Source organism: Coregonus lavaretus (genome assembly GCF_964263955.1).
Source record: "Coregonus lavaretus genome assembly, chromosome: 20".
NCBI classification, from domain to species: domain Eukaryota; kingdom Metazoa; phylum Chordata; class Actinopteri; order Salmoniformes; family Salmonidae; genus Coregonus; species Coregonus lavaretus.
In genome coordinates this window covers 13803245-13827529 of record NC_140007.1, presented here as the reverse complement: position 1 = coordinate 13827529, position 24285 = coordinate 13803245, and the positions used below count along the sequence as shown (strand labels likewise).

At 42.7% G+C, this 24285-nt stretch overlaps 1 protein-coding gene across 1 annotated transcript in view; it reads right to left on the bottom strand.

Annotated features, from left to right (window-relative positions):
- Positions 1-944: 944 nt before the first annotated feature.
- Positions 945-24285, bottom strand: part of LOC311147374 (semaphorin-3F-like) — a gene marked incomplete at its 3' end in the record, with an annotated part of 50828 nt that continues 27487 nt past the window's right edge. Inside the window, exons 2-17 of the mRNA XM_084184064.1 lie at positions 23030-23190; positions 22609-22671; positions 20360-20479; positions 17055-17148; positions 16824-16943; positions 12489-12634; positions 11932-12046; positions 11663-11732; positions 9929-10073; positions 9298-9520; positions 4560-4648; positions 4380-4421; positions 4116-4273; positions 1819-1886; positions 1472-1602; positions 945-1355 (exon numbers count right to left, since the gene is read on the bottom strand). Of these exons, the coding sequence (XP_084040190.1) occupies positions 945-1355; positions 1472-1602; positions 1819-1886; positions 4116-4273; positions 4380-4421; positions 4560-4648; positions 9298-9520; positions 9929-10073; positions 11663-11732; positions 11932-12046; positions 12489-12634; positions 16824-16943; positions 17055-17148; positions 20360-20479; positions 22609-22671; positions 23030-23190 (2156 nt within the window). The remainder of the gene's footprint in view (positions 1356-1471; positions 1603-1818; positions 1887-4115; positions 4274-4379; positions 4422-4559; positions 4649-9297; positions 9521-9928; positions 10074-11662; positions 11733-11931; positions 12047-12488; positions 12635-16823; positions 16944-17054; positions 17149-20359; positions 20480-22608; positions 22672-23029; positions 23191-24285) is intronic.

The following is a 24285-nucleotide window of genomic DNA, read 5'->3' as shown; positions in this document are numbered from 1 at the left end:
GACAATGATCCCAAACACACCGCCCGGGCAACGAAGGAGTGGCTTCGTAAGAAGCATTTCAAGGTCCTGGAGTGGCCTAGCCAGTCTCCAGATCTCAACCCCATAGAAAATCTTTGGAGGGAGTAGAAAGTCCGTGTTGCCCAGCGACATCCCCAAAACATCACTGCTCTAGAGGAGATCTGCATGGTGGAATGGGCCAAAATACCAGCAACAGTGTGTGAAAACCTTGTGAAGACTTACAGAAAATGTTTGACCTGTGTCATTGCAAACAAAGGGTATATAACAAATTATTGAGAAACTTTTGTTATTGACCAAATACTTATTTTCCACCATAATTTGCAAATAAATTCATTAAAAATCCTACAATGTGATTTTCTGGAGAAAAAAAATCTAATTTTGTCTGTCATAGTTGACGTGTACCTATGATGAAAATTACAAGCCTCTCTCATCTTTTTAAGTGGGAGAACTTGCACAATTGGTGACTGACTAAATACTTTTTTTCCCCCACTGTAAGTAGCAGTCCAATTGATAATACCCAGGCTTATATGATCAGGGATTATATTCAGGTTACTAGTTACTAACTGGTTACTCAACAGGTTACTAGTTTGGACTGAATAGGGCAGTTAATTAGCTAAATAATATGATGATTTTTAGGACCAAACCCTCTGTGCGTGTAACTCCAATTTGACCTCAAATCTCTCATTGACATCAATACATGATTTACAAGAAAGCACAGAGCTATGTGCACCGATCTAAAGTCAGAAGTGGGCCCATGGAGACTAACCCTAAATGGGAATGGGATGAACAACACATACAACAACAACATCATCACAACAACATGAGTGAGTGAGTGAGTGACAATGCGCGTTACCAGTGTGGAGGGCCACTGTGACCCTCCAGAACCTGGCCCGGGCACCAGTGAAGGAGAGGGGGAGAGAAGGGGTCTAGGATGGGCTAGGGCCCCCCAGGGCTGGCTCTGGCTGGCTCTCGACGTGCCTCCTGCTGGTGCGTTTTGTGGGAAGGTTGGGGTTGAACTGCTGCCAGTAGGACTGACAGTACTGGTTGATGAGGCGGATCTCCGGCTGGGAGGAGAACTGTGGGGGCAGAGTGTGAGGCGGGGGAGGTGGAGGCGGTGGGTGCGGGTGGTGACGGGGGTTCTGGTCCTCCGGGGGGCCGTCCAGGGAGGTGAGGGCCTCCACTATCTCCCGGTCCAGGATGCGGAGGGCCACGTGGGCCACCGTGTGCTTGAAGTTGTTCTCAGTGGCCAGGCAGTGGTACAGACCCCCGTCGGCGTGGCTCAGAGACTTGAGGAGGATGCCGTGACCCGTCTTCAGCACTTCTCCGTCTCGGCTCAGCTGGGGGAGAGACGGGAGAAGGAACATCAGCGTGAGAGAAAAGGAGAAGACGACATTATCTACAGCCATCATACAAAAGCTATCTGAACTAAATGGTCCGTTAGTCCTTCTCTTACCACTTTCCTCCTGCCATCTGGTTTTTGGTAGAGCCATTTGACTGTTGCTTGTGGAGATCTAGGTTGGCACTCCAGGAACGTGCTGCTCCCCTCCACCCCAAACTGCACCGTTTCACTGAGACGCTTCTCCACTGAAGGTGACAGAATCAGAGAAATAGTATAGATTATGGCCATTAACAGTGGTTAATTCCTTCGTGAGATTGTGTTGTGAGACCATTGTATGCAGTACGCAGAAACAAATTATACTCCTTTTACAAAAATCTATTCGCCAGAACAGGCTTTCAGATACACACTCTATATAAGATGTAAGGGAGATACTGTTCAGTGCTTTGGCCGTGATCACATACCTTTTGCATTGAACCCTCTGCACTGCCGCAAGGGGTTTCCATGCTTAATATCCTGTCTTCTGCTCCGCCTGTGAACAAGTATGGGAACAGTGCATTACACTCTACACATTATCACAACTTTGACTTATGCCTGAAACCCGATAAGCAGTTTGGATGGAATTATTTCAGCTAAACTAATAAAGAAATACAGTGCCATCAGAAAGTATTCATACCCCTTGACTTTTTCCACATTCTGTTGTGTTACAGCCTGAATTCAAAATGGATTAAATATATATTTTTCTCCTCACCCATCTACACACAATATCCCATAATCACTAAGTGAAAACATGTTTTTAGAAATGTATTGAAAATGAAATACATTAATATCTAATTTACATACAGTACCAGTCAAACGTTTGGACACACCTACTCATTCCAGGGTTTTTCTTTCTTTTTACTATTTTCCAAGAAGGAGAGTGATTTAGTGCTGCATCAAATGACCTGGCCTTCACAATCACCTGACCTCAACCCAATTGAGATGGTTTGGGATGAGTTGGACCGCAGAGTGAAGGAAAAGCAGCCAACAAGTGCTCAGCATATGTGGGAACTCCTTCAAGACTGTTGGAAAAGCATTCCAGGTGAAGCTGGTTGAGAGAATGCCAAGAGTGTGCAAAGCTGTCATCAAGGCAAAGGGTGCCTACTTTGAAGAATGTAAAATATTAAATATATTTTGATTTGTTTAACACTTTTTTGGCTACTACATGATTCCATATGTGTTATTTCATAGTTTTGATGTCTTCACTATTATTCTACAATGTAGAATTCTACAAAATAAAGAAAGTCCCTTGAATGAGTAGGTGTGTCCAAACTTTTGACTGGTACTGCATGTATTCACACCCCTTTGCTATGACATTCCAAATTGAGCTATATTGATCATTCTTCAGCTGTCACTACAGCTTGATTGGAGTGCATCTGTGGTCAATTAAATTGTGTGGACAGGATTTAGAAAGAAACACACCTGTCTATATAATGTCCCACAGCTGACAGTGCATGTCAGAGCAGAAACTATACCATGAAATCCAAGGAACTGTCCGTAGATCTCCGAGATAGAATTGTGATGAGGCATATATCTGGGGAAGGATATAAAACCATTTCTAGAGTGTTGAAAGAGCACAGTGGTCTCCATCATCGGGAAATTGGAACTACCCAGACTCTGCCTAGAGCTGGCCGTCCGACCAAACTGAGTAACTGGGCAAGGAGGACCTTGGTCAGGCTGGTGACCAAGAACCCAATGACCACTCTGACAGAACTACAGAGTTCATTGGCTAAGATGGAAGAACCTGCCAGAAGGACAACTGTTTCTATAGCACTTCACCAATCTGGGCTTTATGGGAGAGCGGCCAGTCGGAAGTAACTCCTGAGAAAAAGGAACATGACAGCACGCCTGGAGTTTGCAAAAAGGCAAGTGAAAGACTGAGAGCATAAGGCAAAAGATTCTGTGGTCTGATGAGACAAACATTTTACTCTTTGGCCTGAATGCAAAGCACTATGTCTGGAGAAAACCAGGCACAGCTCACCACCCGTCTAACACCATCCCTACCGTGAAGCATGGTGGTGGCAGCATCATGCTACGGGGATACATTTCAGCGGCAGGGACTGGGAGACTGGTAATGATAGAGGGAACAATGAATGGAACCAAATACAGGCAAATCCTTGATGAGAACCTGCTTCAGAGTGCAAACGACCTTAGACTGGGGCGAAAATTTACGTTCCAACAGGATAATGACCCCAAGCATACAGCCAAAGCAACGCTGAAATGGCTTCAGAACAATAATGTGAAAGTCTTTGAGTGGCCTAGCCAAAGCCCAGACTTGAATCCCATTGAAAATCTGTGGAAAGACTTGAAGATTGCTGTTCACTGCTGCTCCCCATCTAACTTAACAGAGCTTGAGAAAAACTGCAAGGACGAATGGGAGAAAATCCCTAAATCCAGATGTGCAAAGCTGATACTGACGACTCAAAGCTGTAATCACTGCCAAAGGTGCTTCTACAAAGTATTGACTCAGGGGTGTGAATACTTACATGAATGAGATATTTCTGTATTTCATTTTTAATAAATTAGCAAAAATGTCTAAAAACATGTTTTCACTGTCATTATGGGGTATTATTGTGTGTAGAATGGTGAGGGAAAAAATAAAATGTAATCAATTTTCAATTCAGGCTGTAACACAAGAAAATGTTGAATAAGTCAAGGGGTATGAATACTTTCTGAAGGCACTCTATTATGTAACCCCCTCATTGGTGCTAAGGTGCCTCACCTCTTGGTGGAGGGGCTAAAGCCGGCGCAGGTCTCCCCGTCCCAGGCACAGTAAGGGTCTCTGGCCAGGCAGCAGTCTGAACAGGCCTTCCCATAGACGCCACACCTGTGCAGGGACAACTGGGTAAGCCCCCTCTCTGACGACACATACAGCTGTTGCTGTGGGTCAGAAGGGGAGAGGAATGACTATCAGGGGCATACCAACAACAGCAACAACACAACAGGAGTAATCATAGATGAACAAATTATAATTGATGAAGCCTACCCTTTTTGATGATAACTTCATGGTCTTAATAGGAGCTGGAGTCTGCAAAAAAAAAAAGCAAAGATAGGGGTCAGAAAAAGATAATACTGCAGAATGAACGTTTTGGATTGTCCCATCTCCCTTCATGTATTCATTCATACTAGACAGTGATTTACATGAAATAGTAGTGATTGTCATTACCCTGAACACCTCCACTTCCTCTAATGTGAGTTCTTCCGTTGTGCTAGTGTCTTTAGGAAGTACTATCACCTTTTGGACTGTCCCACGATCTACAAAAAGACGGGAGAGCGGTTTATAGTGTACATAGTACCACAGATAGCCTAAATATCCTAGAAAAATATACAGAGTAGGTATGTGACAAATGTGAGAAAAAAAAAAAAAGAAGAAAAAAAATGGCATGAATTCATAATCTAGATATGGTTCTGTGTATGACCACTAGGGGACAATGCAGTTCAATCTACCGCAGTCCTGGCTACATACCGGTCGTCACTAGTTTTCACAGCCACAAAGTCATTAAATCCGCCTATTTCTACAAATGTGATTTTAACCCCAACCTTAACCACACTGCTAACCTTATGCCTAAACCTAACTTTAAATTATGACCAAAAATATCTTTTGTTGTCATGAATTTTTATGGTTGTCAATTTTGTCTTTGTGGCTGTGGTTACTACTGGAAACCCTACCAGACGGCGTTCACCTTACTGCCATCCCCCACCCACTCAGCAACGATGGTATTAATGCCATTTTAGGTTCTCTGTTGTGTGCCCTCCTCCATGTTCTCTGTTGTCAGTACGTACTTCATGTCCCACTTCTCATCAATGTGATGGCTCGTTGCAGTGATGTATGACAGCGTGTTCATAGATCTGTTCACAATCTGTTGTTAACGCCAGGTATGGTGTTTGAGAGCTCGCGCTTTGTACTTGCAGAGCAATCATTGTACAATTTCTCCATCAGGTTCCGTCACGGTTCTTGGACATGGCAATTTCTCCATCAGGTTCCGTCACGGTTCTTGGACATGGCATCTTGTAGTCTGGTTCTAGATATGCCATTAGGGTATTGAAGCCGACATCCTCTACCATTGACAATGGCTGCATATAAACTGCAATCATTTCTGTAATCAGCTATGTGATTTTCTCACTCCGTCCATTATCGCACTCTCTTTCAGCATTGTACCTGTACTGCCACTGTAGCTCAATTCCACCTCGCAAAGTTTGATTTCATCACCTTCTCCTCTAACTTCTCAAAGTATTGCCATTCAGGACTTCGCCGCTGTCGCTTCCTTGTCTCAGTCTCTGACCATCTTTCCAATTGTTAACGACTTCTTCTTCTTCTTCTTCTTCTGTGTGGTTTATCGGCGGTTGGCATCCAACATTATGGTGCATTACCGCCACCTACCTTACTGGAATGTGGGCCAGAGACAGGGAGAAACTAAATCCTACCTGCCAACCCCGTTTCTCTTAAAAAAGATAACAAAATATTTGAGACTATATCTAATGACGTTCTGCTCAATATACTCTTTAAACTAATTTGCTGTATCACCCTCTCCCTCATACTAAATCTCATCCTCTCTCTTTCCCTCTGATACTGCCCACGCTGTAGAAATACATGCTCCACAGTCTCTATTTCCTGACAATAATCACACTTTCCTGATGGATGCTTTCCTATCACGTTTAATGTCTTATTCAACTGGCTGTGTCCCACCCTTAATCTTGTAAAAATAACCTCCTCTCTTCTGTCCCTTCCTGCCGTCCTCCCCTCCCCGACTTTCCTCTGTACCTGAAATAAATGCCTTCCCTTATTATCTCTATTCCACTGCTCCTGCCATCTCTGCACCATCACTGTATATATCAGTCTTTTTGCCTCTGCCTTGCTCATTGACACTTCAACATCAACATCCCCACTACTAAGTGCTTGTTTAGCCTGTTCATCTACTGCCTCATTCCCCTCCACCCCCACATGGGCTGGAACCCAAGTAAATCTTATCTGAATTCCCATCTGTTTAATCCTGCCATGGGTTTGTAGCACCTCATAAAGCAGGTTTTGTCTGCTACGTGAGCTAAAGGACTGGAGACTCATTAACACTGCACATGAATCAGAGCAAATAACTATTCTGTCTGGCTTAACTTCCTCCACACACTGCAAGATCAACAGTATGGCCATCAGCTCCGCCGTATATACAGCCAGATGATCTGTAATAAGTTTCCTGACTTCCACACACTCCTGCACTACAAATGCTGACCCAGTACGTCCTGTCCTTGGATCTTTTGAACCATCTGTGTAAATGGCCACAAAATCCTGATACACAGTTTCCAGACGTCTCTTAAAGAAATCAGCTGGATCAACCCCCTCCCTATCTTTCTGTAGTCTCTCCAACACTTCGAGATCAACTACTGGAGGCGGGAGTAGCCATGGTGGATTTACAGGAATAACTACCGTTGGACTAAACTCCCTTCCATACAGTCACATCTCCTTCGCCTGGGTATTACCCAATTGTTAACGACGATGATGTGCGGAGCGCTTTATATCCGTGGCAAATCATTTGAAAGACGCATATCTTCTCCTACTTACAGCATTGTTGCGTTACGTATTTGTAAAAAAAAAAATATATATATATATATATATATATATATTTGCCTTTATGATGATGACCGGGACCTGTTAATGTTAATGGTAGCTTTGTGATAGTACACTGTGATTTTTATTTTGTGCAATGTTTTTTACAAAATTTGCTGTTAGGGATATTTTCTAAAGGTTAGCGATCCCAAATTTGTTTAAACGTTTAAATATCACACCCCTAATACAGAGTTGAAAGGAAATGATTCACTGAGAGCTAACTCCTAACTTGAGGTACGTGAGCATGATCCAATTATTTCTATGATCAAGGCGTTATTTACCCAGTTCCAGCTGTACACATACAGTGGGGAAAATAAGTATTTAGTCAGCCACCAATTGTGCAAGTTCTCCCACTTAAAAAGATGAGAGAGGCCTGTAATTTTCATCAAAGGTACACATCAACTATGACAGACAAATTGAGAAAAAAAAATCTAGAAAATCACATTGTAGGATTTTTTATGAATTTATTTGCAAATTATGGTGGAAAATAAGTATTTGGTCACCTACAAACAAGCAATTTTTCTGGCTCTCACAGACCTGTAACTTCTTCTTTAAGAGGCTCCTCTGTCCTCCACTTGTTACCTGTATTAATGGCACCTGTTTGAACTTGTTATCAGTATAAAAGACACCTGTCCACAACCTCAAACAGTCACACTCCAAACTCCACTATGGCCAAGACCAAAGAGCTGTCAAAGGACACCAGAAACAAAATTGTAGACCTGCACCAGGCTGGGAAGACTGAATCTGCAATAGGTAAGCAGCTTGGTTTGAAGAAATCAACTGTGGGAGCAATTATTAGGAAATGGAAGACATACAAGACCATGATCACAAGAACGGTGAGCAAAAATCCCAGAACCACACGGGGGGACCTAGTGAATGACCTGCAGAGAGCTGGGACCAAAGTAACAAAGCCTACCATCAGTAACACACTATGCCGCCAGGGACTCAAATCCTGCAGTGCCAGACGTGTCCCCCTGCTTAAGCCAGTACATGTCTAGGCCCGTCTGAAGTTTGCTAGAGTGCATTTGGATGATCCAGAAGAGGATTGGGAGAATGTCATATGGTCAGATGAAACCAAAATAGAACTTTTTGGTAAAAACTCAACTCGTCGTGTTTGGAGGACAAAGAATGCTGAGTTGCATCCAAAGAACACCATACCTACTGTGAAGCATGGGGGTGGGAACATCATGCTTTGGGGCTGTTTTTCTGCAAAGGGACCAGGACGACTGATCCGTGTAAAGGAAAGAATGAATGGGGCCATGTATCGTGAGATTTTGAGTGAAAACCTCCTTCCATCAGCAAGGGCATTGAAGATGAAACGTGGCTGGGTCTTTCAGCATGACAATGATCCCAAACACACCGCCCGGGCAACGAAGGAGTGGCTTCGTAAGAAGCATTTCAAGGTCCTGGAGTGGCCTAGCCAGTCTCCAGATCTCAACCCCATAGAAAATCTTTGGAGGGAGTTGAAAGTCCGTTTTGCCCAGCGACAGCCCCAAAACATCACTGCTCTAGAGGAGATCTGCATGGAGGAATGGGCCAAAATACCAGCAACAGTGTGTGAAAACCTTGTGAAGACTTACAGAAAACGTTTGACCTGTGTCATTGCCAACAAAGGGTATATAACAAAGTATTGAGAAACTTTTGTTATTGACCAAATACTTATTTTCCACCATAATTTGCAAATCAATTCATTAAAAATCCAACAATGTGATTTTCTGGATTTTTTTTTCTCATTTTGTCTGTCATAGTTGACGTATGTACCTATGATGAAAATTACAGGCCTCTCTCATCTTTTTAAGTGGGAGAACTTGCACAATTGGTGGCTGACTAAATACTTTTTTTCCCCCACTGTATCTCAATTTGGGGCGGCAGGTAGCTTAGTGGTTAAGAGCGTTGTGCCAGTAACCGAAAGGTCGCTGGTTCTAATCCCCGAGCCGACTAGGTGGAAAATTTGTCGATGTGCCCTTGAGCAAGGCACTTAACCCTAATTGCTCCTGTAAGTCGCTCTGGATAAGTGTCTGCTAAATGACTAAAATGTAAATGTCAATTTAGGATTTGACCGAATCTGGGGCCATATGTATCAAGCATCTCAGAGTAGAAATGCTGATCTAGGATCAGAGCCCCACTGTCCATGTAATCTTATTAATTGTGATCTAAAAGGCAAAACTGATCCTAAATCAGCACTTCTACTCTGAGATGCAAACTGACCCTAAATTTGCACTCATACTCTGAGATGTTTGATACATACAGCCCCTGATGTTCCCCCTCAGTAAAAAGGAGGAAGAACCTAGCTAGCATGACTCACCTGTGCCCAGGAAGAGCACCTCATACCTCCCGTCCACAGCATCCACCAGGTCCACCACGATGGAGGTGAATCGGTAGTCCACCCCTGTTCGGACCACCAGGGGGCGCTTGTGTATGGGGTAGACAGGGTGGTACATGAGGGGGTGCGCCCTCACAAAGTTCACCGCCTCATCAGAAAACTCCTTGGTGGAGCGGAGGCCCGGGGTGAACGTTCCTCCTGGACACTGTAGACGAAGAGGACAGAGAGCTCTGGTTGAACTGGGTCATGTTCAGTGGCACCAAAAATAAGAAAACCTTCTGAAACAGGGAAGAACTATCTGGACTTGGCAAATCAGAACTGCATGTTTTCATTTCCATGTTGTGTGTTGGATCATGGGAATGATGTGATTATGACCACACCAAGACTTTGACACATTGTTTCTTTTGATTATTTGTTGATCTAGACTTGAGTCTATGATCAATAACAACTTCAAAGCTATCTATCATTTGTATGTTTATTAGGCTACTGTCTACTAGTCAAATTATCTACCATTAATTTTAGACATTCTAATCTGTTATCTCATATCATGTTGTTACATTCCAATAGAGATATGCTGTATTTCCTGGAGGCATTTGGTCCTGAGTGTACGTACTGTTCCAGGGCGAGGGTAGGGGATCTTCCCAGTGTAGGGGGTCCACTGGTAGTTGTGTCCATGCTTGTGTGAGAAGGGGCCATTGAAGACATTGCGGATGTCGGACATAGAGTACACACACACGGCTGAGCCCTTAAACACAGACCTAAGGAAAGAGGTGGAAAGATGGTGGAAGAGAGACATCAAAATAAACTACCCCAGTGGTGTATATTCATGGATACCAAGGGAAGAAAGGCGTCCCCAAAAATGTACCAAGAAAAAAACATATTAAATAATGTATCTTTCATCTCTCTGTGTTTCATAATTCAATTCGCAAGAGGCTGAATGTATCTCACCGGAGAAAGCATCCAAGCGAGCGAAACAGCGCCCCTCTGTCTCTGTATGTGTAGCCCATCTATCTGATGATGTCTGGTCAAAAATAATATGACATTGTTGCCGTCTGTAGCATTGAATGCAAGAGAAGCCAGCGAGCATTTGGCCTCCATTGATAAAAAATAAATACAATAATAGCCAATAAGCGTTGAGCTAAACTGAGTGAGCTCAACTGTGAATGGTCCTGGCGAACCACAAAAAAAGTGTCAATGGAAGCCAGTTTGGATTTGGCTTCACACCAATCACATCACATCAAAAGCCAAACGTCATTGACAGAATGATATGAATTGCTGCATCTCGTTGTGTCGTTGTCCTCCGGTGGCTAGCTAGCTAGCTAAAATTGGCCCTTTTCTAAATTAGCCATGGATGGAGATAAGGATTTGGACTTGTGGTTTTATTTACTCTGTACAAGCCAATGATTATAACAGCGATTCTGATCCAACCATAAATTCATACATTGTGCTCCTGGCCTGAGAGGATGGAAGTTCAATATGTAGCTAGATGTAGGCTAGTAGGCTCATGTTATCTAGCTGGCTCATCGTTGCCCATGAAAGGAAGTTACGCTAGTGAGCAAGCATTTTAGCCAGGTAGGCTAGGACAACAAAAACTAAAAGTGTGGACTGTATGACAGTGTCATAGACCGTTTCGGCAACATGAAAGAGAGGAGGATGGCATTGGCGTTTCTCTACAAGTAGGGTGAGTCAAGTTTTTCCTGCACACACACACAAACAAACAAATCAGTACCATGGACAGCCACATCATATTTGGCTTACGTTGATTGGACTAAATTGTTTTTGGTATCTTTTAGTTGTAAATGTACTGGACTAAGCATAGGTGATTTGCTGATGTTGAAATGTTGAAGTTGAAATGGTGCTGGAATAGTGGAGGCAGCTCCTGTTTTCTTTGGGACTTGCGGTAACTCTCCATGGTTCTAAATCAATAGTTGTTTAGTGGTCTGAAAATGTCAGAAACATTACCTTGCTTGACCATGCTGTAGGTCACGTAACTGTTTGTTACATGCAATTTGCTTTGTGGACTTCACAGGACAGATGTTGCTCTCCGGTTTTGTGATAAAACAAAGGTGTGGTTGAATGTATTAAAGCATATGAACTAACAGGTTATAGAGCAAACAACACAATTATCACAACACATAGGTTGTAATATGGCTTTTTTTCCCTGGCTTGGCTTCCCCAGTGATTTTATCAACACACCGCTACTGAACTACCCCAAGGTTCTATAACTTCATTTGTGGAGAACTACTGGGTGGGCAGGATTTATTTTTAGCACAACACTAACAAAGGACATAGAATGTATGGTTGTGTAAAATAAAATAATTTTGGAATGATTGAAGTGATATATTACCCCGCAGTAGAAAATACCGCGTACACGACAGGATTGCGTTCGTCTTGTGTTGGCTGAATGAAGACATCCTCTGAAGGGAAGGAAGTTGACAAAGGTGTTAACAGTGCCTTTTCTATAAACAAGTGTCAAAACAAGACTAAGCCCCCAATTCAATCAAAGCGTAAACATTCTGAGCAAAGCTGCATTGTGGTTTTCCTTTATCTGCAACTGATTGAATTGCAGCCTGCTGTACAGTATGTCCATTCAGCAGGAATGAAAAGCAGTCTCACTCAGCTCATCGAAATAGGTCTCCACACCATCGCTGCCTATCACTGAGCACACCAGCCGAGCCTTCAGGAAGGTCGTCCACTTGTTGACCAGTGACCTCTGACCCCCATCATCATTCTGGGAAGGTTAAACAAAGTTAGGGTGAATTTACACAAAAGGGTAAATCACTCAATATCATCACCACAACCACTTGGCTTTCTAGTGTCCAATGGTTGTGCGAAACTACCCTAACTCTAATATAAACTTGGTGTTGCAAGTGCCATGCTCCGACTAACTGTGCCATCTGAACCAATCAATCCCAGTGTGTGGATACAGTATGTGTGGGTCACAGGCGGCCGGTGGCACCTTAATTGGGGAGGATGGGCCCATAGTAACAGCTGGAACAGAATAAATTGAATGGTATCCAACACATCAAATACATGATTTCCAGGTGTTTGACGCCATTCTATTTACTCCATTCCAGACAATATTATGAGCCATCCTCCCCTCAGCAGCCTCCTGTGGTGTGTGTGTGTGTGTGTGTTTGTGGGGTCAGGGGGGATATACGAGGCTCTCTCACCAGGCATACTCGGCCCACCCTGGCCAGGACACTGGGGCTGCCACCCCCGGCTGCGTCCAGGCTCTTCTCCCGGAAGAAGAAGTAGAGCTTATCATCGTTTCTCTCAGAGCTGTCAGGAATCTGCTGGATCTTCACAAACACAGGCTCTGGAGATGGAGACAGACAGATTAGTCAATTTGAGAAAGGAGGGTAATAGAGAAAGAGTGAAAGAGAGTGACAGACAGACAGAGAGAGAGAGAGAGAGTGACAGAGAGAGAGATAGAGAGGGAGAGATTATTATTATTTATCCTGCTACCAGTCACTTTCTCCTAATCCCTGCCTACATGTACATACAGTATCTACCTCAACTACTCCAGTATCCCTGCAAATTGTAATTTGGTACTGGCACTTTTATATTTATATATATATATATATATATATATATATACAGTACCAGTCAAAAGTTTGGACACACCTACTCATTCAAGGGTTTTTCTTTATTTTTTACATTGTAGAACAACAGTGAAGACATCAAAACTATGAAATAACACATATGGAATCATGTTGTAAACAAAAAAGTGTAAAAAAAATCAAAGTATATTTTATATTTGAGAATCTTCAAAGTAGCCACCCTTTGCCTTGATGACAGCTTTGCACACTCTTGGCATTCTCTCAACTTCACCTGGAATGCTTTTCCAACAGTCTTGAAGGAGTTCCCACATTTGCTGAGCACTTGTTGGCTGCTTTTCCTTCACTCTGCCGTCCGACTCATCCCAAACCATCTCAATTGGGTTGAGGTCAGGGGATTGTGGAGGCCAGGTCATCTGATGCAGCACTCCATCACTCTCCTTCTTGGTAAAATAGCCCTTATACAGCCTGGAGGTGTGTTGGGTCATTGTCCTGTTGAAAAACAAATGATAGTCCCACTAAGCCCAAACCAGATGGGATGGCGTATCGCTGCAGAATGCTGTGGTAGAAATGCTGGTTAAGTGTGCCTTGAATTCTAAATAAATCACAGACAGTGTCACCAGCTAAGCACCCCCACACCAAACACCTCTTCCTCCATGCTTTACGGTGGGAACTACACATGAGGAGATCGTCTGTTCACCCACACCGCGTCTAACAAAGACATGGCGGTTGGAACCAAAAATCTCAAATTTGGACTCCAGACCAAAGGACAAGTTTCCACCGGTCTAATGTCCATTGCTCGTATTTCTTGGCCCCGTATTTCTTCTTATTATTGGTGTCCTTTAGTAGTGGTTTCTTTGCAGCAATTCGACCATGAAGGCCTGATTCACATAGTCCCCTCTGAACAGTTGATGTTGAGATGTGTCTGTGACTTGAACTCTGTGAAGCATTTATTTGGGCTGCAATTTCTGAGGCTGGTAACTCTGATGAACTTATCCTCTGCAGCAGAAGTAACTCTGGGTCTTCCATTCCTGTGGCGGTCCTCATGAGAGACAGTTTCATAGCGCTTGATGGTTTTTGCGACTGCACTTGAAGAAACGTTCAAAGTTCGTGAAATGTTCCGTATTGACTGATCTCCATTTCTTAAAGTAATGATGGACTGTCGTTTCTCTTTGCTTATTTGAGCTGTTCTTGCCATAATATGGACTTGGTCTTTTACCAAATAGGGCTATCTTCTATATACCCCCCCTACATTGTCACAACACAACTGATTGGCTCAAACGCATTAAGAAGGAAAGAAATTCCACAAATTAACTTTTAAGAAGGCACACCTGTTAATTGAAATGCATTCCAGGTGACTACCTTATGAAGCTGGTTGAGAGAATGCCAAGAGTGTGCAAAGCTGTCATCAAGGCAAAGGGTGGCTACTTTGAAGATTCTCAAATATAAAATATACTTTGATTTTTTAAACACTTTTTTGTTTACAACATGATTCCATATGTGTTATTTCATAGTTTTGATGTCTTCGCTATTATTCTACAATGTAAAAAATAGTAAAAATAAAGAAAAACCCTTGAATGAGTAGGTGTGTCCAAACTTTTGACTGGTAGTGTATATATATATATATAATGATTTTTTAAATATATACAGTGAGGGAAAAAAGTATTTGATCCCCTGCTGATTTTATACGTTTGCCCACAGACAAAGTATGATCAGTCTATAATTTTAATGGTAGGTTTATTTGAACAGTGAGAGAAAGAATAACAACAAAAAAATCCAGAAAAACGCAAGTCAAAAATGTTATAAATTGATTAGCATTTTAATGAGGGAAATAAGTATTTGACCCCCTCTCAATCAAAAAGATTTCTGGCTCCCAGGTGTCTTTTATACAGGTAACGAGCTGAGATTAGGAGCACACTCTTAAAGGGAGTGCTCTTAATCTCAGTTTGTTACCTGTATAAAAGACACTTGTCCACAGAAGCAATCAATCAATCAGATTCCAAACTCTCCACCATGGCCAATACCAAAGAGCTCTCCAAGGATGTCAGGGACAAGATTGTAGACCTACACAAGGCTGGAATGGGCTACAAGACCATCGGCAAGCAGCTTGGTGAGAAGGTGACAACAGTTGGTGCGATTATTCACAAATGGAAGAAACACAAAAGAACTGTCAATCTCCCTCGGCCTGGGGCTCCATGCAAGATCTCACCTCGTGGAGTTGCAATGATCATGAGAATGGTGAGGAATCAGCCCAGAACTACACGGGAGGATCTTGTCAATGATCTCAAGGCAGCTGGGACCATAGTCACCAAGAAAACAATTGGTAACACACTACGCCGTGAAGGACTGAAATCCTGCAGCGCCCGCAAGGTCCCCCTGCTCAAGAAAGCACATATACAGGCCCATCTGAAGTTTGCCAATGAACATCTGAATGATTCAGCGGAGAACTGGGTGAAAGTATTGTGGTCAGATGAGACCAAAATCGAGCTCTTTGGCATCAACTCAACTCGCCGTGTTTGGAGGAGGAGGAATGCTGCCTATAACCCCAAGAACACCATCCCCACCGTCAAACATGGAGGTGGAAACATTATGCTTTGGGGGTGTTTTTCTGCTAAGGGAACAGGATAACTTCACCGCATCAAAGGGACGATGGACGGGGCCATGTACCGTCAAATCTTGGGTGAGAACCTCCTTCCCTCAGCCAGGGCATTGAAAAAGGGTTGTGGATGGGTATTCCAGCATGACAATGACCCAAAACACACGGCCAAGGCAACAAAGGAGTGGCTCAAGAAGAAGCACATTAAGGTCCTGGAGTGGCCTAGCCAGTCTCCAGACCTTAATCCCATAGAAAATCTGTGGAGGGAGCTGAAGGTTCGAGTTAAAAAACGTCAGCCTTGAAACCTTAATGAATTGGAGAAGATCTGCAAAGAGGAGTGGGACAAAATCCCTCCTGAGATGTGTGCAAACCTGGTGGCCAACTACAAGAAACGTCTGACCTCTGTGATTGCCAACAAGGGTTTTGCAACCAAGTACTAAGTCATGTTTTGCAGAGGGGTCAAATACTTATTTCCCTCAATAAAATGCAAATCAATTTATAACATTTTTGACATGCGTTTTTCTGGATTTTTTTGTTGTTATTCTGTCTCTCACTGTTCAAATAAACCTACCATTAAAATTATAGACTGATCATTTCTTTGTCAGTGGGCAAACGTACAAAATCAGCAGGGGATCAAATACTTTTTTCCCTCACTGTATATATAATGATACAAAAAAAATACTATTTAGATGTTGAATACTGCACTGTTGGGAAGGGCTTGCAAGCTAAGCATTCCACTGTATTTGTGCATGTGACAAATTAAAGAGCGAGTGTTACGTGTGACATGTTTTTCTTTCTCCCAATCGTCCTTTGTAGTGTGTGTGTGGTTCAGAGTGGTTGTTCTGTTTGTGTGTTCTGGTTATTACAGGTGTGCTGAGTTGCGGCTGACGATGGTGGGCGTGGCTAGGTTAGCCAGCGGGTGTCACCCCTGTATTTGTGGTAACAGGTAGGAAAGCGAGTTAAGGCTTGTGTTAGGAAGGATTAGGTGTGTAGAAGAGGAGGGACCTTTTGTTTATTTTCATTACTTGGACCCCGTTCCCGAACATTCCCTTCTCTTACCTTCCCTGGTTTGTTTGATTGGTCTTTGTTTTATTACTGTTTCTTTATGGGTTGTTCAGTACATTACTAAATTACCCCAGAGGGCTAACATTGAGATCTGGTTGTTGTGTCCCATTATTTTAGTGAGTTACATCCCACATTTCTTCCCCATCCATCTAGTTTACATTGTGTGCGTAGGCACGGGCATTTACGTCTCCTCCTCAGACGAGAGAGAGAGATGGCTGACTTTTTCCTCAGGGAAATGTAGTCATGGGTTGTTCAAAGTGTCACCTGTGAGTCAGGGGCAAGCTTACCATTCAACCAGCGGGAGTCATATTGCTCAGTCCTGACAGCAGGTCTGTCCCCCAGGGTTCTGAAGATTGCCGGGTCCGTGCCCATGAAGTCAACGTGGACCCCTGCATACAGATTCCCATCTAGCAAATGGGGAACAAAAGAGGAAGATGGAATATGATGATGGCTATTGGTACTGTAAGTGAGAACTGTGGTGGGAACTGTTATGATGAACAGATAAGAAGAGGTCTCACTGATAAGGGCCACAGCGTTCTCCTGCCGCGGGTCATAGGAACATTTCCCTTTCCCTGAGTCCACGTAGCCAGGGACCAGCCTGAACAGGTACTCCTGCACAGAGAGGACAATACATGGACGTAGGTATGTTTCAGACCTGGGTTCAAATACTATTTTAGGTATTTCAATTACTTTTCAATACATTTCAAAACATGTATTTAGATAACCTTTATTTGAAAAAACAAGTAGTTGAATATAGGAATGTATTTGAAAATACAATTTGGAAAGTATTGGCATTTATTTACAATTACTTACAAATGCATATCGTTGGAAGTATTTGGAAGACAAATTAATATTTGAATTATTTGAAAATAGTTGTGACTGTACATAGCAGTTTAATTTCAAATAACACTTAACATGTATAGTTCCTATTTAACTTTTTCATCACAATATGCAACCCATACTTTACATTGGTGTCTCATGAAAGAGGACAAGTTGCCATGTTACATAAAAAAAAACATCAGGGTTTCAAAAGCTTATCGGACATTGAGCAGCGATATGATCTGAAGATGCGCCCTCCAATGCTGAAAAGCTGCTCCACAGCTGTGGAGGATGCTGGGACATGTAGGTACTCAGCAGCAACTCTCCTCAGTGTTGGGTATGTGTGACTGTGTATTTCAGAGGATCAGTAGTTGGTGGAAGACATGGGTAGGGCTGTTACGGTGACCGTTTAACCGCCACACCGGCAGTCATGAGTCATGACCTCAGTCGAATTCCACATGACCGTTGAGTCACGGTAACTAGGCTTCTCCAAAACCGCGCTCTGATGCCACGTATGGTCATTAGTGGCCTACCAAACTTTCAAACGGACAGTCGCTAATGTCTTGGTACTCAGCGCTCTATTGTCCCTCTAATCACTCTGACATCAATGCAAATGTGTAGAAAATCAAATCAATCACTTCATGAGAGCCCTGGCATTCAGAGTTGTACAGTGAGAGCCAGCTCCTCATAGCTGGTTGATGCATGGAATGAAATAAGTGTTCCTATAAGCCCATGTTGCGCAACATTTCTATAGGCTATGCTATGCAAGAAAACAGAGTTTTGATGGCCTCTTAAAAAGAGCAGGATCACATCAGCTTTCTATAGGCTAGACCCAATATTAAGCACATTGCTTCTCTTTACAACCGGAGTAGCCTACCTGGCTGGCATGTAAATGAACCGCGGGAAAAGCGTCCTGCATTCGCTATTCAATTACATGTATTTTATTCCCTTGCCCCTGTTCCGACAGGTGCATGATAATGGCCCATATTATCACTTGTGAATGATGCCCACCGTATGCTCTCTAAGGCAAGAAACAGTGCATGCATTTGTTGGGGACTTTTTCAAACCATAGTCACATGCATTATGTAGCCTACCCAATATGCCTATATGTTTTGATAAGGGTTGTATCACAACTAAAGTGGCCAAATAACACTAAGTGTAGCCTATAGGCCTACGACACCTGGAACAAGGTTGGCGAGCACATAGCCTACAGAGCCTAATGAAACTTGTTATTATAAGCCCAGTCATTGCACAATCAGGTGTGAAAACAGAGTTTTGAATGGCCACTATTTAAAAGAGGATCCCAGTTTTTTTGTGCTGCTATATTTATTGCTCAATTCTTAAAATTAAGCACATTATTCACTGGCGTAACACAGTTTCTCTGGACCCCCGCAAGGTCGGAGTTCTTCTTACTATAAAACAATATAACATAATGCCATGGGAACTATAAGCAAATATTGTCTGCTAAATGAACTAGTGTAGCCAACAGCCATATGGCATAGCCAGATCAGGGCCTAACATAAGGACAACTCAGAGTATTTTATTCTGTTCTTCTTCATATCATGTTGCTTTAGACCTGCCGAAAATAAATATTAGATATTTATCCTTTTTAAAATGTAGATGTTCCAAAGGTCTGCATCAGTGGCTTGTAGGCTATGCGTGGAAGCCAGGAGATGCTAAACATGCTTATATTAATTAGGTCAATTACTGTGAGACCGGCAGTTATTTGCATGACAGTTACCAGCTGACAACATTTCATGACAGCCCTAGACATGGGATGATTAGGTACTCCTCAATTTCTTTGGTGTTTGGAGTATATGCAGATGCGCTTGGTTGTTCCATAAAACCAAACAGTGTGTCCAATCGATTTTTTTCGCTGGTGGTGGTGGCTCACTGTGAGGGACATCCTGTGTTGTGCTGGTGAACTTTGTGGCAAGATCATTGCTGTCTGCAGTAAGGGCAGCCTTTTCAGTGGCATTGCACCATGCCAGTTTAAAGTGTGGATCCAAGACTGAGGCAATCTGGTATGGCTTCTTCTGCTCATAAACAGTCAGGAGCTTGTGAATGGCTTGTTTCAGGTTTTTGACAAGCTTTCCATTGTACCTTGTAGAGCATGTGGTGAGATGTTTAGTCAGTCCTCTGATGCATGGAATGATGTAGCTGGCTGTGACAATGTCGGATCCTCAAAGGGGGTTAGGACGTCCGCAGCATCAGCGAGGACATACTTCTCGTGCATGGATAGCTTGGTGCTTTTCTTCATCCGCATTGAGAACTGAGCAAATCATTTTCAGTTGAGAGTTCCACCTTGTGGCTGGTTGCAGAAGATTCTCCCATTCAAGGAGATCCTGTGCAAATGTTGATTTGTGGTAGTGGGGTACAATGTTGGAGGCTTGGGACATGGGTCTGTTGTGGTTATCTGCAGATTTAAAGCCATCTTTAATGGTGAGCTATAGTGTGTCAGAAAAGCATCTTCTTCTTCTGAGGATGTCGTCTTCAAAATTAGCAGAGGCAACAACCATATTATTGCCGTTAGCGGTGACCACGGTGTTGATTTTGGTTGAGATCTTATAGTGATCCAAGAGTTCCTCATATGTGCTGGCAATCCATTGTCCAGTATGGCAGCCTTTGAACTGTTTACATGCCAGCATAACACTGTAAAGAGTCCAATCTTGTAGGAAGTGTCCTGCCTTTTTGCCCAACCTTTAGAGTAGAGTATTTGAGGGTATTGGAAATATGTTTTGGGAAAATATATTTGATAAGTGTTTCAAATAGTATTCCAGGAAAGTATTTGAAAATACTTCCAAATAGTATTTGGTAGACTATTTGGTTTTTACAAATAACCATTCAAATACTCAAATAAAAGTAATTGTTTTATGTTATGTATTAAAAAATACTCAAATACACACAAAAATTATCTTAAATAACAAATACTCAAATACACATGCATTTGAAACCAGATCTGGCATGTTTGTGTGTGCGTGTGCATGTTTGTGTGTCCCCGTACCTCTGCTCTCCATCCTCTGTTGATGAAGGTGCAGATGGGCTTATAGGCCCCTGTGCCACAGGTGTACAGGTGTGTGCGATTCCAGGGTTCGATTAGACGGACAAAGTTTGCACACTCCCCCTGATTAGGACAGAGAGGGAACAGAGTTACAATCAATACACTTGACACACTGTACATACAGTTGAAGTCGGAAGTTTACATTTAAACTCAGTTTTTCACAATTCCTGACATTTAATCCTAGTAAAAATTCCCTGTCTTAGGTCAGTTAGGATCACCGCTTTATTCTAAGAATGTGAAATGTCAGAATAATAGTAGAGAGAATTATTTATTTCAGCTTTTATTTCTTTCATCACATCCCCAGTGGGTCAGAAGTTTACATACACTCAATTAGTATTTGGTAGCATTGCCTTTAAATTGTTTAACTTGGGTCGAACATTTCGGGTAGCCTTCCACAAGCTTCCCACAATAAGTTGGGTGAATTTTGGCCCATTCCTCCTGACAGAGCTGGTGTAACTGAGTCAAGTTTGTAGGCCTCCTTACTCACACACGCTTTTTCAGTTCTGCCCACAACTTTTCTATAGGATTGAGGTCAGGGCTTTGTGATGACCACTCAAATACCTTGACTTTGTTGTCCTTAAGCCATTTTGCCAGAACTTTGGAAGTATGCTTGGGGTCATTGTCCATTTGGAAGACCCATTTGCGACCAAGCTTTAACTTCCTGACTGATGTCTTGAGATGTTGCTTCAATATAATCAACATAATTTTCCTTCCTCATGATGCCATCTATTTTGTGAAGTGCACCAGTCCCTCCTGCAGCAAAGCACCCCCACAGCATGATGCTGTCACCCCCGTGCTTCACGGTTGGGATGGTGTTCTTCGGCTTGCAAGCCTACCCCTTTTTCCTCCAAACATAACGATGGTCATTATGGCCAAACAGTTCTATTTTTATTTCATCAGACCAGAGGACATTTCTCCAAAAAGTAAGATCTTTGTCCCGATGTGCAATTGCAAACCGTAGTCTGCCTTTTTTATGGCGGTTTTGGAGCAGTGGCTTCTTCCTTGCTGAGCAGCCTTTCAGGTTATGTCAATATAGGACTCGTTTTACTGTGTATATATATACTTTTGTACCTGTTTCCTCCAGCATCTTTACAAGGTCCTTTGCTGTTGTTCTGGGATTAATTTGCACTTTTCGCACCAAAGTACATTAATCTCTAGGAGACAGAACGCGTCTCCTTCCTGAGCGGTATGACTGCTGCGTGGTCCCATGGTGTTTATACTTTCGTACTATTGTTTGTACAGATGAACGTGTTAACGTGGTTTGGAAATTGCTCCCAAGGATGAACCAGACTTGTGGAGGTCTACAATATTTTTTCGGAGGTCTTGGCCGATTTTAATTTGATTTTCCCATGATGTCAAGCAAAGAGGCACTGAGTTTGAAGGTAGGCCTTGAAATATATCCACAGGTACATCTCCAATTGACTCAAATTATGTCAATTAGCCTATCAGAAACTTCTAGCCATGACATCATTTTCTGGAATTTAAAGGCACAGTCAACTTAATGTATGTAAACTTCTGACCCACTGGAATTGTGATACAGTGAATTATACAGTGGGGGAAAAAAGTATTTAGTCAGCCACCAATTGTGCAAGTTCTCCCACTTAAAAAGATGAGAGAGGCCTGTAATTTTCATCATAGGTACACGTCAACTATGACAGACAAAATGAGAAAAAAAATCCATAAAATCACATTGTGATGGAATATCTACATAGGCGTACAGAGGCCCATTATCAGCAACCATCAGTCCTGTGTTCCAATGGCACGTTGTGTTTGATAATCCAAGTTTATCATTTTAAAAGGCTAATTGATCATTAGAAAACCCTTTTGCAATTATGTTAGCACAGCTGGAAACTGTTGTGCTGATTAAAGAAGCAATAAAACTGGCCTTCAAACTTTTGAACGGTAGTGTATGTATATGTATTTAAATGTATGTATATGTATATGTATATGTATATGTATGTGTGTGTGTGTGTGTGTGTGTGTGTGTGTGTGTGTGTGTGTGTGTGTGTGTGTGTGTGTGTGTGTGTGTGTATATATATATATATGTATATGTATATGTATATGTATGCGAGAGAAAAAAACATATGGGGGATTGGAAGTGATGCAGACAATTACATTGATGGAAGTTACAATCTATCTGCAATATTAAAGCTGATCTACCCCCTAAAAAAAAGGAAAAAAAGGACACTAACCTGCCCACCCTTTCCAGTCATTCTACACTCTCCTTTCCTCTGGGTAGTGGCCGGCCAGTGAATCTGAAGGAAGAAGTGTACAAAATGCAACATTTCAGATCTGGTGCATTGTATGATTTTCTACATAGATTACATATTCTAAGCCTTCAAATAAGATATCATAAAGGCTCATTCATGCTTATAATAGGTCATAATAAAAATAAAAGCATTTTACCTGTGGACGTCAAATGTTACTTTTATTTGCACTCATAGGCGTAGATGGCTACAGTGGCTGAATATTTCATAAAATTAAATAAAACACTAGAATGGGTCCTGGCGACTTCACTCTAGGACGGCCATCTTGGTCAGGGAAATCAGGTAATATATGTATCTGTCTCTATGGAATATTTATCATAGGAGTCATCATAGTGTTTGCTCTTACTATGAGGGGCTCCTTGTTGATGTTGTGCATGTCCAGGGCCACCAGGTACTCCCGGCTGCCCAGGTAGAGACGGCCCTGGTCCTGATCCATGTGCAGGATGCGGTAGTCACTGGTGTTGAAGGAGAAGGAGAAAGGCCGCACCGTCCGCGTCTCCATCAGCTCTGGACCAGCACAAACAGAGAGAGAGAGAGAGAACAGGAAATACCTGGGACTTGGTTTGAGAAGCATTAAAGCTGGAATCCTTAATGGTGAAAGTGCCACGTCCGTTTGGGATATTACAACAATAAAGAAGTTACTGCAAACAACAAACACCTCAGACATTATTGCACATGCAATAGAACAGCAGCATATGTACTGCCATTTTACCCCCAGCTTTGCCCACCTCTGCTTGTCAACAAAATAATAACAACAACCATGGGGCGGACAGTGGCGCTGTTTCCCCCTACTGCGGAGTCCATCTTTAAGGAAAATGTTAATGCACTGTGACACAGTAAACATCAAAGGGAGCCAAACACCTCTCTCTTTGTAAGTGTGAGGTGAGCCAAGAAGAGTTCTTCACGGGTCCACCAGACCCGAAATTCCAAGATCCGACCTGGGACCCGAGTGGGTCCGGGTCCTAAATTCAGGTTTTGTCTCGGATCTGGGTCGGGTCTGATATAATTGCCACGGGCCTCGGGTATGTGCAATTAAAATTGATTTACCGACTGGACCTGTTTGAACCCGCCGTCTGTTAATTTAATGTGTGTGAGGTGATGAGAAAACTGCGAGAGCTTGTTATCTGTGTCAGTCAATTGAAACTCAATAAAACATATAGCTTAGGCCGGCCAGGTCCAGCTGAAACTTGTTTCCGGCCGCTCACGTGCGCTTGCTGCTGTTTGAGGTTTTAGGCTGGGTTTCTGTATCGCACTTTGTGACATCTGCTGATGTAAAAAGGCTTTATAAATACATTTGATTGAATGAGAGAGAGGATGTTGACATTTGATTGAATGACCTAGGCTGCTGTGCTGTTGATTGCGAAGATGGAGGCCTTTTTCACTGATGTAAAACGAAAGCGATGAGAAACAGTATAGTGAAAAGAAGCCGACAAGGGGAATGTCCTTCATGTGGACAAATGTGTATATTGTAGTGGACAAAGCTGAAAAGAACATTGACATGGGCAAATGTAGCCTAGGCCTACTGTGTGCAACTCGCTATTCAGGTTTGATGTGGCCAAGACAGGGACCTTGCGTCTAATAAAACATCAGAAGGCAGTGCAC